The sequence below is a fragment of the Spathaspora passalidarum genome (assembly GCF_000223485.1).
Source record: "Spathaspora passalidarum NRRL Y-27907 unplaced genomic scaffold SPAPAscaffold_3, whole genome shotgun sequence".
Classification (NCBI taxonomy): Eukaryota; Fungi; Ascomycota; class Pichiomycetes; order Serinales; family Debaryomycetaceae; genus Spathaspora; species Spathaspora passalidarum.
Window position 1 is genome coordinate 1,773,548 of NW_006767427.1, and position 15,729 is coordinate 1,789,276.

Consider the following 15,729-nt stretch of genomic DNA (forward strand, 5'->3'; position numbering starts at 1 on the left):
TGACCTATAATGGCTAAACTTTCCAGATTGTTAAATATCTAAAATCACGTGATAACAACATCTTCCAAAAGTGTCTTAATAAAATTCTGAAAAAAATATTCCGACATAGTGTAATGGCTATCACATGGCACTCTCCATGCCATGATCCGGGTTCGATTCCCGGTGTCGGAGTTTCTTTTTGCAAATTAAATCCGTTATATTATTTTTTTGTATTGGAAAGATAAACTATGCTAAACTTTTAATGAGACGATATCCATCTAAGATAATGTTATTTTAAGTTCAAAAGTTGAGTAGAAGGTAGTGGTGAAAATTTCACAATTCAGTATCCCTTAGTTCTATTAATCTATATACTATTTCAAACCATCAGTACTCCTGGCTATTTACTCTGTTGTTTCCTTGCTTTTAATGATTTCCTCAATCGCAATTTGTTCAACCGAATTTCTTTCTTCAATCTATCGATAATTCGTAAATACCTTGACTTGTTAATGTCCAAGAATTGATCCTCCTCAAGTTCGTCATCATCCCATGAAATACTCTCAAATACTTTTGCACTAGCTTGTTTTCGGGCAAAGTGTTCCTGACCATACTGATCACAGAATTGAACCGAGTCTTGAAGAGCACATACTATATTGTCATTGTTAAAACCTGGCAATTTTTCATAGTCCTCGATTTCATCGGTGACATCTGGAATCATTAGTTTTTTCTTCAATTCTTGTGGAATTCGTTTTTTGGTTTCGAGATTGGTATCACCAGGTTGCAAGAATAACGACTTATCTGGTAAATTAAGTAAAACTTGCAATAAACCTTGAATATTAATTTTATGAACCGTAAAATCACTTATGGACAATGATAATGTCAAGTAGTCATTAGACCTCCACTTGTTATTCTTGGCTGTTAATGACGTGACCGTCCATGACGACACACCATTGGGTATCAATATATTTGCATTCAGACATAAGTCAGTAGGATTATGCAAGTCCCATCCCACCACATCAATGTCTAATGAAAGGGATGAAGAAATATGTGTGACTCTGTACAAGTCACGATATAACACTTTAGCTCGTTCATTTGATCCAAAAAATGACGTACCAGTTACACCCACCTTGACCGTATCCTTAACAATTACAGCCAAATTTGGTCTATACATTACTTTACCACACCCACAATCATCAAGGTGTGCACGGGCAAAACCAACCCATATTTCTCGATTTGGCGGTATCAATCGGGTTACAGGAAAGCCACCTGATGTAAGCATATTATTTATATTTACCAATTGAGTACCTCCACGAAGTGGCCCGACCTGATTCTTAGTGGCTAAGGAATCACTTATTCTATAAGTGAACTTACACTCTCCAATATCATCCCCTTCTAAATCACATTTAAGAATATCGATATTTGCCCATCGATAAATGAATTGAATATGTGTATCATACCCGTTCTTGATTTGATCTTCATAGCTTAAAAGAGGAGTCCAATTTTTCTGAATCTTAACCTCTTGTAAATTCTTGATTCTTAATTCAGCTATTCGATTGTACAAATTATTATCATATGCGGGATTCTTGACACCTTCTACATTTTCTTTCCCCTTTTGGAACTGCCAGGGCCAACATATAAACATGGAACGGTAGAAATCGGTTTTTTTAAGAAGATGTATGTCATCATCATCGTCAAAAGTAGCTAATTTTCTGCGATATGCATTAAAAACAATGAGCGGTTCTTCATAACCATTTTTGTTCTTGACCACAATCAATCTTGGATCCTCAGGACCATAATACTTCCCTGATATATTATCATAATCATGCCAGAATGGGATAGGCAAGAAACATGGAAAGTTCAAAATCTTAAATTTCTGTTGTTGGTATTTAGCATCTTTCTTTTCCTTCAAATTATTGGTAGGCACTAATAACTTTGTATTTATTAATTCATTCCAATTTTCATCAAATAGTTGTGCATATGTCAATGATATAATTGGTTGATTTCTGCTTCCTGATGGACTATAAAGGATTCTCGAAATCATAAAATGAACTCCATATTGTTCAAGCCAAGCAGAACTCCCAGCTAATCTATACCAAAATCTATCTACCACATCCAAATCCAATTGTATTTTCAATTCTGGGAGAACAAATGGCGCTAACTCGTTATAATAGGGATTCTTTCCTGATTCCATTTCTCGATATACTTCGCCCAAGATTTCCGGTAATGACACTTGTAAATTGGCAGCCTTGTCTATCTTTACACGTGGTGTTGACTGTAATGCTTCACATTGTTTCAAATCCAAACTTATGTCTTGCAATGAATTGAAAATTGTAAAGTTATATGGATGGTAGTTGGAATGTACTTGGGAAGTAGATTCATTAACTTGAGTTGCTTGTACAAACTTTGGATAGTTCAACAATGCCTTATTAAAAAACTGGGGATTTTTGTTGACAAATGCATTGATGTCATTGTCGGCCACCGTTAGACTTCTGGGAAACACCACTTGATTCTTGACTATTTGGTTTTTCAGCATCTGTCCACCATATGCAAATTTAAACTGGTTTCGTATACCTATCCTGCTATAGGATAGTAGTTGTATGAAAGTGAGGGCAAATAGGAATGCAAGTAGCCAGTACGCTAGTTTCTGTTTGATTCGTCTTATCATGATGATATGTTATATATATATATAGCACACTTCCTTTGTGGTGAGATGTCAATATATTTTCATGCAAGTCGTCAAAACCGCTTTCTTGCAAAAGAGATGTATCGAGTGAGAATGTGGATCGGAGTAAAGTTTAAAACTTTGGTGTGTTGCCAAAAAGAGAATACTGAGTTGTGTATTTTTATTTCGTGGTCTAAAATATATTTTTTTTTCCCCTTGACATTATTGTTGATATGTGGGATTGCACCCGGAGCTGAAGGTAACAGCCAAGAAAACGTTATGTAGACTGCTCAAGTCAGTGTTAAACTCACAGGATACTCACACATGTCCAAGATTTGAACATAAAAACAACATTTACAAAGGAAACACATACATACAAGCAGTCAGATATTACTAACATAGTGTGAACCACTAAGATCGGATCATTTTAGAATCTGACGATTTGCCAACCCATGCATAGCACCGCCACAGAGAACAAACATTGGATTACTTCTAAACTAGTTAAATATATAATATTGTACATCCATATATAAAGAGAATATCGCCATAAGAACAAAAAACTGCCTTCAAACGTCCAATAATTGTCAAAACAAACCATGTGTAAAAACCTGTAATGATTTCTGTAGTTGTCAAGAACACAGATCTCACTTTTGTTTTGTGTTGTTTCCAACCATTACTTCATTAGACTTATTTCCCAATGATTCGCTAACTGGTTCCTCATTGGCAGTAGAAGCAATATCTCCCAGAGACTGGTCATTGTCTCTAACCTTCAAAAACCAAAACTTTCTGCCATCCCAATCACTATCTGACCAATCGGACCAATCATCTGACCAATCATCGGACCAACCACCACGACCCCAACCACCACGACCCCAACCACCACGACCTCGACCACCACGGCGACCCCAGCCACCACGGCCCCAATCAGACCAATCATCATCAGAGCAGTCTCCATAATCTACCTCTTTATGTAGATAAACTCCTGAACCTATAGTCCATCTGGGACCACGTCCACCTTGTGCCACAAACTCAACATCAGCATTGTTGGATTCTTCAGTTATATTATAATACGAGCCACTTGAATCTGTGGTAGTATTCTTCTTTTCGATTTTGGAATATGAGTAATTTAATAAGTGGGCGGCTTGTTCTTCCCATCTTAGATATTCGTTGCGACTGTAATTAAAACTAACATTTCTAATTTTTTCACTTGGTGGACTGACAACTGGTAGTGAGACAACAGGACAGGATAACAGTAGTAGAAATACAAACAGAGTCAAACACTTGCATTGAACCATGTTCGGAGAGGAGAAGTTGCAACTATGTTTACAAAAAATTTGGATTTTTTTTCGCAATTTAAAACTTGTTATACTTTAAATCCAAGTGATTACAAAATCAGTGCATTAAAACGTCATCCTAACATAACCTAAAATAGAAACAATGGCTAAAAATTCCCTCACATAATATCTGAGACTAAAGTCCATGAAGAGAAACATAAGTATAATTTATCTAGATAACCCATCGCGCAGTTGGCTGCACCCGAAATTACTGTTTTGAGTTATTATTTGCACCCAAAATAAAATTACTTAAAAAATGCATATATTAACCAAGGATTATACAAAGTAATCCCTAACATAGTTTTTCAATAAATGAAAAGTCATAAATATTTACCTAAAACTCTAGAATCTCAGTATCAACACCTTTCAACATTGAACTTTCAATCATTTCTCTTTCTTCTCCGAACGCTTTGCAAAACTCCTTTGAACCATCCAAGGCACATTCAACGATATCTATACCTTTATTCCTACTGATATTTGAATCTTTAAACACACTATGCTCTAAGTTTAACACCTGAGAAAACAAACCACGAATATGAATAAGATCAACAGTTACGTCAGCTCTTGATATAGCTAAGGTTAAATAATCGTCTAATTTTCCATATTGATCTTGAGCAATCATCCATTGAGATATTCCATTAGGTATCACGACACTCCTACCCAAACATAACGTGTTTGGTTTAGTAGTATCCCAGGGTAGCATAGGAATATTTAATGACACAAAGGGGGAAACATGGGTAATCTTAAACTTTCCCTGGTCCTTAACTAGCACAACAATATTCGGCCTATACATCGATTCACCACACCCACATTCCTCTAGATGTGCACGAGCAAACCCAAACCATATTTCCCTTCCTTTAGGAATATGATCAATAATGGAGTTTAATTGAGGAACTTGCTTTCGCTGCGAATCTAATAACATATTTATATTAACCATGGAGGTTCCACCTCTGAATCTACCAACTGGAGATGTTTTACCTACCTGGAAAACTGAATTACATTGGATGTTACCATCTTGGATATCTTCAAGAGAACATTTCAATATTTCAAGTTTAGACCATCTGTAGACGATGTAAATATTGATATCATGTCCTGCTTCTTGACGTTCAATAAAACTGAGCATAGGCGTCCAGTTCTTTTCCATTGCAAATTTCTCGAGGTGCTTTAAAGAAACAGTTTTACAATAAACTAATTTTGCTGAATCTCGAGATTCGCTAGGTATTAGTTTACCTTGTTGAGTTTGCCAAAGCCAAGATAAGAACATATAACGTTTTAACTTATATTCAATTTTCTCAGTGTCTGGGTTAAGAACCTGACCATAAGCATTGAATATGATCACGGGTTCCATATATCCATTTCGTGATTTTACCAATATGACCCTTGGATCTTCTGGTCCTTTATATAATGTTCTTGATTTGTATGTAGGGATAGGAACAATTGAAGGATATTTGATTGACATATATGCTTGAGATGTGTCATCAGAATTGAGATTGTTAGTAGGTACAATTAATTCGATATCAGTTATTTCATTCCAAGCTTCATCAAATATTTGAGCATACAGGAATGAGAAAAAAGCCCTCTCTTTCCTTCCCGAAGGTGTATAAGACACTCGTGAAACCATTAGATGAACCCCGTAATCTTCCAAATATACCGAATTACCAACAAATCTAAACCAATGCTTGTTTATAGTTTTTGCTTTAATTTGGTTTCGTATATTGTTGAACCCTCGATTTTCCTTTAGGTGTTCCGAGTTTAAAACTTTGTTAACAATCTTGTATAAATCTGTGTCAAAATTAAAAGGTTCAGAAACTTCAAATGAGATGGTATCATTCAAACTAGAACAATGAGGTTCATTTATTTGCAGCAAAGAGTTAAATAAGTTTGTTTCTTGTAATGTGTAGTTGGCTTCTATTGCAGATTTTAGGGATTGTTCGTGCGCATGGAGCAAGCTATTCTCATACCGAAGTATTTTGTACTCTGTTTGTGGTAAAGCCAAACCAAGGACCTTAGAGTAGTACTCTTGTAGCTCTGAATCGAATTGACTTGGGAAATATCGTGGAAATAAAATTAGTTTCTGAGGTTCATCAACGGTATTATACGAGCTTATAGGTGCAGTGTTTGAAAAATACGAATACCAATATTGTTGGGGATAAATTGTGATCACTGTAAAGAATTTAATATATAGTATGAAGATTAAAATTGCCAGGAGTAGCAACTTCGCTATTTTCTTCCTTCTATAATGGGATAACATCATTGGGGTTTTCACCGCTAGAACCATGTTGTTACGTTTACACTTCAAAGTTTGATTGGCAAATAAATTAATAAAATCGATGACTGCTAAGAAATACTATAAAATCTCCAAAAATTCTTCTTTTGGGTTATGATTTAACTTTTTAACTTCAAGGAGTGTGTCTGATAATACGTTATTTTTCAACATTTGTAATAATATTCGATCCACATTTCGGTTCAGATAATATTTGTAATATTATAATCATATATTAAATGCATATCAGTAACTTACTAGAAGAGATATATCGATTATGGAGTGAAAACTTGGGTCATCAAAAATAAATCTGGGCACTCCACATTTGACCCATCATCCTATATCCGTGCGCATGATATCAAATAATTTTCATTTTGACTAGAGTTTTTCGCAATGGTTTTGTAGCCCTGGTATGCGAGATTTTGACGTTCATAACAGTACATTTGACAATCAAGTGACTCAAAAAAAAAGGATGAGGTAGTACATATCCGTAATATTAGCGAACAATCATTGCAACATAGGTGACGCCTCATAATAGCAAAACGTCTTTGGTTTGTTATACAGTTTACATGTTTTTAACAGGTTATGTATCAAATTACAGAGCCCACAGAGATAACATGTCAACATGGAACCTTATTTGTAACAAACCTTAACTAGGCAAAGATTGAAAATAATACACATATAAAAATTACTTACTAACATGCGCAAACTAGAAGTTGGTTAATACGTCAGCAATAACCAGAACGTATGCAAAAAGATGTTATAAATAATACGGTCAATGTTTTGACCAAACCATCACCTAATCTACAACACTATGGAGTTAATTATTGCGTCTATTAAATGGTTAAAAATGCTTTGAAAAGTTTTTAAAGATATTTATCAATTAATATACTATGTTACATAGTGACATTTTAAGTAACTTTTCACAGACCATAACTTTTGTTGACTTAGCTTATTTCATTTTTTTCTATTTGACTAGCCTTGACGAATTCGGCTGAATGTTTTTCATTTAGCTCGTCTCCTAGTTGACTCTCTTTAAGCCTTTCTTTTAATTCTTCCAAGTCTTCATCTTCATCTTCATATAACTCATCGTCGTCTTCTTCGTAGTCGTCCTCATAATCGTCTTCTTCTTCTTCTTCCTCATCTTCTTCATCGTCATCGTAGTCATCTTCATAATCATCATCAGTGTAGTCATCTTCTTCATCCTCTTCTACTTCTTCATCCGTGTAATCACTGTCATGCGTGTTATCATCAGCATTTTCACCATCGGACTCTTTAGCTTGAGGTGGTTCAGATTTACTTTTACCAAGGGTCATGAAATTCTTTAATGGTGAAGTAAACGAACTAGAAATGTTATTTTCAATCGTAGATGCCCTGCTTCTAGTGATGGAGTCCGGAGTCACTGCATTGGCTACTCTCGGAGAGTCAAATTTCTTATCATTGGTTAACTTAGGCGAACTTGGAGTCAGTTGCTTCACATCAGTTTCACTGTCCAGGTTTGGCAAATCATCAAGATTTATAGGTTCACGCCAGAAATTTACGTCAGTATATCTTTCATCCGTGCGGAAATATTCCTCATTAATACTTCTAGGTGATCCAGGACACCTAGGACTTGGTAAGTCTGCTGCTTCACCGTGTTTCTTCATGTAGTCATTCAATTGATTATCATCCCAACATGTGTTCCACGAAGAATCCTCCTTAACTGGCGGGAAGAAATGGTCAACTAACTCTCGAATATGTAAATATGAAGATTTATACCCAGCCAATTCTAATAATTCCATATGAACTTCACCATCGGGATTGATTGTGAAAATACGATGACTGGGAATATGCACAGATCGATAACTTATAGCATCAGTGATTCTATTCCCAAACCCAGCATAGAATGGGGTTTGATCTGAATCTTCATCTTCTTCGCCAATATGATGAAAGAATAAGTTTTTGATATCTGATAAACAGGCCATTTTGAAAACTTCGGGTTTCTTCAATACAACTTCACGTCGTAATGCAGCAAAGGTTCTATCAGGACTAAGAATCACGGGACCAGGAGGAAGTTTTATACCTTCTTGAACCACCCCTTGAAGATATTGTCTAGTTCCGTCAGCTTGCCCGACTGATCTTGCGGTTAAATATATGATATTGTACCCATTGGAGTAGATATCTTGGAAAAGCTTGGCGACACCCGGGTGTGTCCAATCACGTCCAATTAAGTTCAAGACATGTCCCAAAGCATCTGATTTAGTGATGGTTCCATCAATATCAGATATCACAATTGGAGTGCTTGATTTCCAAAGATATAAACACGCCGTGATTTGTGCAGTACTCTCAGTTGATTTAAACTTTAACGAATTTTCTCCATATTTTAAATCCATACTTTGTAATTGTTCAGAAGTTAATCTAAGCGTTTTGAAAAAGATTTTATCAGATTCTGTTGTTGTTGTAGTGGTAGAAGCACTTGGAGACATAGTAGTGCTAAGAGATATTTCATCATCAATATTGTCTCCATTATATAGTTCAGGAACGTTAGATATTCTTATATGTCCATTTTCATCCTTGGTAATAATTTGGTCCCAAGCTTTAATCTGCTGGTCAAAAGGGTGTTGATCCTGAGCAGCTTCAATTTCTTCCATAAACACTTTTTTGAATAATTCTTCAGAATTTTCAATGTTTCTTTGTGAACTGGGTTTATACCCATCCATATCAATAACCATATCACCATTTATGTCAATCTTGCAAGGAATATTTAATTTTTCAGTAACTTTTTTAGCGCTTTCAATGGCAATCTTGGATCGTATCGAGGGAGCTGGTGTTGGAGATTTAGACCGGTCTTGACCTGGTGCAAGATCAGTAAGTTTTATCTTGTCTTCTATATTGTTGGCGTTCAAGTCCAAATCATCGGGAACAGCTGCTTGGGAAGCCGGTGATGTGACTGGAGAGCCGGTAGGTGAAGAACCACGCGAAGAAACGGGGGATATAACAGGAGAAGTCAAGACACTCTTACTCAACATGTCCTTATTCTCTCTATCCACTTCAAATACAAAGAATGCTTCACCACCATCACCTAATTTCATAGGTAAATTGGTTTTCTTGTCATTGACATAAAGGTCCACTTTCTTTTGTGATGGTTTCAACATCTGGAACTTCCCAAACCGAATATGCCATGGTGATGTATGGAATGTGCCATCTGGTTGTTCAATCACAATTACATCGATTGCTCCCGATAATGTCGCGGGGTTTAAGGAATTCCATTGATTGTAAACATAGTCTCCTACTTTACCGACGTACTGCATAGTTGGACTGTAGTGTATGTGAATTTATGAAGGTGTGCAGGGGGAGGGGTGAGTCGGGGTGTGATTTGGATGTATGCGAAGTCGTGGTGGTAAAGTGGCAACAGATGGAGAAATCGGCAGCTGATTCAGAATGTAACCAAACAATGTAGCGAGGACTAAAAATAGTGAGGGAAGGAACAAAAAAAAAAAGTTGAACGAAAAAGCGCAAAGTTGATCGGCGGCATGTGACGAAATTCACCAACAAAATTTATTAAACAAACTTCAAACTACAACTATAGACGAAACACAATTACCTTGGCAGATGAAAACTAGTTAAAAAATAGTTACCGGATCAATACCACTGGCAATGTTACATTGGTGCATTAATCTTCTTTCATCTTCTCCATTAGATCCAACCCCTTTAAATTCACCAGTAACACTATGCCAAACACCACGATTATAGAAAATAACCAAATCTCCTTGTTTCCAGCCATGGGCCAATATTTGGTTGGGGGAAATATTTGGGCGCATTAATTTGTGTACTTTTTCTCTTGCGTCCTCTAAAGCTAAAGTTTCAATGGTTTCACCTACCTTTGTGTGAAGCTTGTATAAGCAACACCCATGGACTTGCAAATGGTGTTCTTTTGTGACAGGGTTTGTCCAAACCATAGGAAGCTTCTTAACTTTGGAAGCTTCCCATTCAGGCAATTCTTCAAAGTTCATTTCCTTACCTTCAGAAACCATAGTTAATCCATCAGAAGTAGCCCTTGCAGGAGATATGAAGATATATGGATGAGGAGCATATTCAACTGTAGTATTCAAGGCGAATTCCTGATCTTCATCACTTAGATTCTTGAATGCTTGTGCGCCGCTTACAAAGCAAGTTGCACCTTGAGTTAACTTTAGTTCGTCTCCTGTTCCGTCGTCATAGGAAATAGTTTGGTATTGTGTAGTTGGTGGGACTTTAATTCCCAACAAAGTAGTAACCATAGGGGGAGATAAATCATATAATGCACTATCAATGTGCCACCTGTAAAACCTAGTCTTTGATTCATTCTTAATTTGATCTGGAGTTAACGGAGTATGATGGAAGGTAGTGTGTGAAGGATGAGTCAATTTTATAGCCTCGCCATTTTCATTGCCCGGTTCATCTTTGTCGAATACACCTTGACCCAAGATTTGTACTTGTGGTTGTGATTTCACCGAAGTACCGTCTTTTCTCAATACTGATTGTGTATGTCTAAATTCTTTACCATGTCCATAATTAGCGCCTGCTGTGTCCTTTGGTTCAGGAATAGAAGGGTCGAATCGTTTAGTAAGAAGATATTGTGATTTAGGACTAAGTTTCTCTTGTCCAGGAATAACAACTACCAAGTATTGGTGAACTGCTTCATACAACTTCTTGAAATCTTGTTCGTTTAGGTTGGCGGGATCATTCTTGGCATATGGAGGTAATGTAATTGAACATCCGAAATGGAAGTCCAAAGGATGAATTTCTAAAGAATCTTTATGCATGCTGTGTGTATTGATGGACAAAACTAGCCTTATCGCGCAAACTTGGAGATTATCTTGGATATTTATGTTGCAAACAAAGATTGCAAATGTTTGGATTTTCCTTATCAATTATCCTGCATATGGAAAGGCCGACGGAGACTCCGCGGAAGGGTAACGCAATCCTCTCCGCAAGCAATATAACTATACACCCCTCTCCTTTTAATTTCCAATTCGGTCATTCCGCCGTAATACCGCAATTGGAAAAAATACCACATTTCCCAAGAGTATTTGATAAACTTGCTCATCAGTTAGTCCAATGGCTATCCCAATGATGTCACTTTCGTCTGCTGTTGTATGACTCAACCTGTCAAAATGTAATCACGTGAACGGGTTTTAGTTGCCTCAACCAAAAAGGCTTCAAAAAAAAGCAGCGAAAAAGCCAGGCCCTTTTTTTCCCTTTTTTTACAACACTTCTGGCAGCAGCACTACTGCAACGACAATGGGACAGTATATTACAATTGCCACTTGTAACCTTAATCAATGGGCTCTAGACTTTGAAGGAAACAGAGACCGTATCATTGAAAGTATCCGCGAGGCCAAACGTCAAGGAGCTAGACTCCGTGTGGGTCCAGAATTGGAGGTTTGTGGATATGGTTGTCTAGACCATTTTGCTGAAAATGACTTGTATGATCACAGTTGGGAGATCTATGGACAGATATTAAGCAACCCTGACACATTTGATATCTTGTTGGATATCGGTATGCCTATCATTCACAAGTCTATCAAGTACAATTGTCGAATCATCTCATATAATGGGAAGATCTTGTTGATTAGACCGAAATTGTTCTTGGCTAATGATGGTAATTATCGTGAAATGAGATACTTCACTCCATGGAATAGACCCCAGTATTATGAAGAATACCAATTGCCTAAACATATTGCAAAATCCACTGGTCAATCAAGAGTTACTTTTGGGGATTGTATCGTGGAAACTTTGGAGACCAGATTAGGTTGTGAAACTTGTGAAGAGTTGTTCACTCCGCAATCTCCCCATATCGCTATGAGTTTAGACGGGGTGGAAATATTCACCAATTCGAGTGGATCGCATCACGAATTAAGAAAATTAGACACCAGGTTTAAATTAATCACCGAAGCTACCAAGAAATGCGGTGGTGTTTACCTCTATGCCAATCAAAAGGGGTGTGATGGTGATAGATTATACTATGATGGCTGTGCTTCAATTATCGTCAACGGAAATGTCTTGGCTCAAGCCTCTCAATTCTCATTAAAGGATGTTGAAGTTGTTTCCGCTACAATTGATTTGGATGATGTTAGATCTTACAGAAACCAAAAATCGGCCAGCAATCAAGCTGTGAATCAAAAAACCCACTATAATGTCATCAAGAGTGATGTTGAATTATCTCCAAGTGAAAATATCTTTGATCCAACCGTATACCCTTCCTTACCACAACAAGTCAAGTATCACTTACCAGAAGAGGAAATAGCATTAGGTCCAGCATGTTGGTTATGGGATTATTTGAGAAGATCTAAAACTGGTGGGTTCTTTTTACCATTAAGTGGAGGTATTGATTCCTGTGCCACTGCCGTTATTGTTCATCTGATGTGTCGATTAGTCGTGGAGTCAATTGATGATAAGCAAGTGTTGGCCGATTTGCAAATGTTAGTCAAAGACGAGACCTTCATTCCTAAAACTCCTCAAGAAATTGCTCAAAGATTATTCTATACTTCGTTCATGGGCACTGAAAACTCTTCAGCTGAAACAAGGGCAAGAGCAAAGGCTTTATCTCAAGCTATTGGTTCATTTCACGTTGATTTAAATATGGACAACTTGGTCTCAGCTGTTGTTTCATTATTTGAAGTTGCAACCGGTAAACGTCCAATTTTCAAGATTTTTGGGGGTAGTTCAACAGAAAACTTGGCATTACAGAACATTCAAGCAAGGTTAAGAATGGTGTTGAGTTATTTGTTTGCACAATTGTTACCATGGACCAGAGGGAAAACCACTCCTGGTTTATTAGTTTTAGGTAGTGCTAATGTTGATGAATGTCTTCGAGGATATTTGACTAAATATGACTGTTCATCAGCCGATATCAACCCAATTGGTGGTATTTCCAAGACTGACTTGAAGAGATTTATCGCCTGGGCGGAAATTAATTTCAAATTACCGATCTTGAATGATTTCATAACAGCTACCCCTACAGCTGAATTGGAACCAATTACCGCAGACTATGTCCAAAGTGATGAAGTGGATATGGGAATGTCATATGACGAATTGTCAAGATTTGGTACATTGAGAAAGGTTGGAAAATGTGGACCATTGGCTATGTTTATCAAGCTTTATCATGAATGGTCACAACCACCTCATAATTTAACTGCAGAGCAAGTGGCGGAAAAGGTTAAACGATTCTGGTTCTTCTATGCTATCAATCGTCACAAGATGACTACCATGACTCCAGCTTATCATGCTGAACAGTATTCTCCTGATGATAATAGATTCGATTTAAGACCTTTCTTGATCAACCCAAGATTCCCATTTGCCAGTAAGAAAATTGATGAACTTGTGGAGCTTATAAATGAGAGACAAGCAGAGATTGACGCTAGTAACAAGAGTGTCGATTAGTGTTATAATTTGCGTATTCATAAAAAGTAATATATAATCTATTGATGTATTTTCCCACCCCATTTAGGCACAACTCCTTCTTGTTTTAGAAACTTTTGCGGATTAGTTGATCGTTTTATAAAGTCAGATACACATATGCTTGTCTGGTTGGGTAAATCTTCATGGATGAAATGGCCCGAGTTTTGATTATTATTAAATACAACTAATTGATACTTGCCCTGCATTTGACCAATCATTAACTTTTTATCCAAAGTTTCATGAGCGGATAATAGGAGGAGCTTTGGGCCCAGAAAATTTATGAAATTGTCTGATAAGCCGTCAAACCACGTATCCCAATATGGCGTAGTCAACAGTAGGTCTGCTTTCCAAGTTAATTTATCAAGGTGTAGTAAGTCAGGAACACTTAATTCGGCAGATTCCTTGTTATGTAGCAAGAATTTCATATGCCAGTCTATGGCGTGCACAAGTGACGGGAATCTTTTAGGTAGTCTTTCTATGAATTGTGGCATTACTGTTAATGACTTGACCGCTGTTTCTTCCACGATGTCCAATAGGATGAGTCCATGTACTGATTCTGGTTGGGATACATTGACAAGTTTGGATAGTACCGCACCTCCTAATGAATGACCTAGTAAATATAATGTGTTGCCTGGATGTAGCTTCAAGAATGTAGTAATAACAAAGCGGGCATCTTCGACTAAACTTGGAAGGGAATACTCGGTAGATGGCGAAGATGCACCATGGCCTCTGAAATCGTATGTGAATATTCCAAATGACTCCTCTTGTGTTATTTGCTTCGCTAGTGTTGCAAATGTCATTGAAGAAGAGCCAGCACCATGAGCACAGAATATAACCGTGGTATTATCTGAAGAAGGTGCACGATAGTACGTTTGAAATGATAGATTCCTCTCTTTGTCTTGGTATACTTCACTCTCGGTAAAGTAGGTCTCTTTGAATGATTTGAATCTGGCTAGTATGTTACCCTCGTCGGCCGATACATTAACCTCCGGTATATTTTGATCTATGGATTCTGGCTGATCATTCGAATCTTCAGACAACAGAGTCAATCCAAACTCCAATTCCTTTTTTTTGATTCGTTTAAGAAACGATTTGTGTAGATCTGACATTGGTGTGGTCAAGGTTGACTAAAAAAGAAAACTAAAATATCATTTCAAGTTTTTTCACAACCAACTTTCATCAAGAATAGCGTCACCACAAAATGTCGTCAGATCTTAGTGGGCATTTCCATGATATGGCTCTAAGTATGTTTGTAGCATATAAAGCCTTGCTATTTAATGAAACGCCCGTAGCGTGTATTGTGAAAAACACCAAAACTGGAGAAGTTACAAGCATAGGGTATAACTATACCAATACATCACTTAATGGAACCCAACATGCCGAATTCATAGCCATGCAACGGTTTAAAGATCAAGATGTGAATTATAAAGATTTAGTGGTGTATGTTACCGTTGAGCCGTGTATTATGTGTGCGTCATTCTTGCGACAATTAGGCATAGGTAAAGTATATTATGGGTGTGGGAATGATAGGTTTGGTGGAACGGGCACTGTTTTGTCGGTGCATGATGATCCTAATTTAGGAGAGGGGAGGTATGAGAGTATTGGTGGGATAATGAGAACTGAAGGTATCCAGTTGTTACGAAACTTTTACATTCAAGAGAATGAATCGGCTCCACAACCCAAGATTAAAAAGAATAAAGAAATTGAAACAAAGGAGTTCCCACGCAATGAGTTTAAGTTTCTGGAAGATCAATTCATAGAAAATTACGGAAAAGAAAGAATACCGTTATACAATGACGGCGTGAAAGAGTTGACTCCGGTGTTTGGAAAAGGTTATTCTGTTCATGATCTCATCGACATCTCATCAGTAAAAGCACTTCCGTATTTGGAACAAGAGTTAGGTGAAATAACCCAAGATCAACTTAACGAGTTCTGCGATCTTTTCTTTAACATTCACGACAATGGTGAAATCAACTATGACAAACCAATCAGAAAATACAATGCAAAGAAAAGACATTTAGAAGAGTAGCACTTGGTAACTGTAGCATTTTATAGACATAGAAAAATCAGAC

The 15,729-nt window shown here is 37.1% G+C and overlaps 8 protein-coding genes across 8 annotated transcripts; 2 read left to right on the forward strand and 6 right to left on the reverse strand. All coding sequences in view use genetic code 12, as the record gives it.

Moving 5' to 3' along the window:
• Positions 1–376: 376 nt before the first annotated feature.
• On the reverse strand, positions 377–2,641 carry SPAPADRAFT_137593 (beta-mannosyltransferase; the record flags this gene model as incomplete). The annotated part of the gene is made up of 1 exon (XM_007374960.1): positions 377–2,641. One exon carries the CDS (start codon positions 2,639–2,641, stop codon positions 377–379), a length of 2,265 nt encoding a protein of 754 aa, XP_007375022.1.
• Positions 2,642–2,856: 215 nt separating this feature from the next.
• Positions 2,857–4,100, reverse strand: SPAPADRAFT_66465 (uncharacterized protein; the record flags this gene model as incomplete). The annotated part of the gene is made up of 1 exon (XM_007374961.1): positions 2,857–4,100. One exon carries the CDS (start codon positions 3,931–3,933, stop codon positions 3,283–3,285), a length of 651 nt encoding a protein of 216 aa, XP_007375023.1.
• Positions 4,101–4,306: 206 nt separating this feature from the next.
• Positions 4,307–6,589, reverse strand: SPAPADRAFT_66466 (beta-mannosyltransferase; the record flags this gene model as incomplete). Its single annotated transcript, XM_007374962.1, has 1 exon — positions 4,307–6,589. One exon carries the CDS (start codon positions 6,248–6,250, stop codon positions 4,307–4,309), a length of 1,944 nt encoding a protein of 647 aa, XP_007375024.1.
• Positions 6,590–6,707: 118 nt separating this feature from the next.
• SMP2 (phosphatidate phosphatase) lies at positions 6,708–8,634 on the reverse strand (the record flags this gene model as incomplete). Its single annotated transcript, XM_007374963.1, has 1 exon — positions 6,708–8,634. A coding segment is annotated over one exon (1,415 nt), but the record flags the coding sequence as incomplete, so codon positions are not given.
• Positions 8,635–9,740: 1,106 nt separating this feature from the next.
• SPAPADRAFT_60857 (uncharacterized protein) lies at positions 9,741–11,031 on the reverse strand (the record flags this gene model as incomplete). Its single annotated transcript, XM_007374964.1, has 1 exon — positions 9,741–11,031. One exon carries the CDS (start codon positions 11,017–11,019, stop codon positions 9,838–9,840), a length of 1,182 nt encoding a protein of 393 aa, XP_007375026.1.
• Positions 11,032–11,497: 466 nt separating this feature from the next.
• Positions 11,498–13,639, forward strand: SPAPADRAFT_50388 (glutamine-dependent NAD(+) synthetase; the record flags this gene model as incomplete). Its single annotated transcript, XM_007374965.1, has 1 exon — positions 11,498–13,639. One exon carries the CDS (start codon positions 11,498–11,500, stop codon positions 13,637–13,639), a length of 2,142 nt encoding a protein of 713 aa, XP_007375027.1.
• A 38-nt stretch (positions 13,640–13,677) lies between these two features.
• PPE1 (carboxylesterase-mitochondrial 37S ribosomal protein YmS2) lies at positions 13,678–14,766 on the reverse strand (the record flags this gene model as incomplete). The annotated part of the gene is made up of 1 exon (XM_007374966.1): positions 13,678–14,766. The coding sequence occupies one exon, from the start codon at positions 14,764–14,766 to the stop codon at positions 13,678–13,680; it is 1,089 nt and encodes a 362-aa protein (XP_007375028.1).
• Positions 14,767–14,858: 92 nt separating this feature from the next.
• SPAPADRAFT_137171 (tRNA(adenine34) deaminase) lies at positions 14,859–15,686 on the forward strand (the record flags this gene model as incomplete). The annotated part of the gene is made up of 1 exon (XM_007374967.1): positions 14,859–15,686. One exon carries the CDS (start codon positions 14,859–14,861, stop codon positions 15,684–15,686), a length of 828 nt encoding a protein of 275 aa, XP_007375029.1.
• Positions 15,687–15,729: the final 43 nt, after the last annotated feature.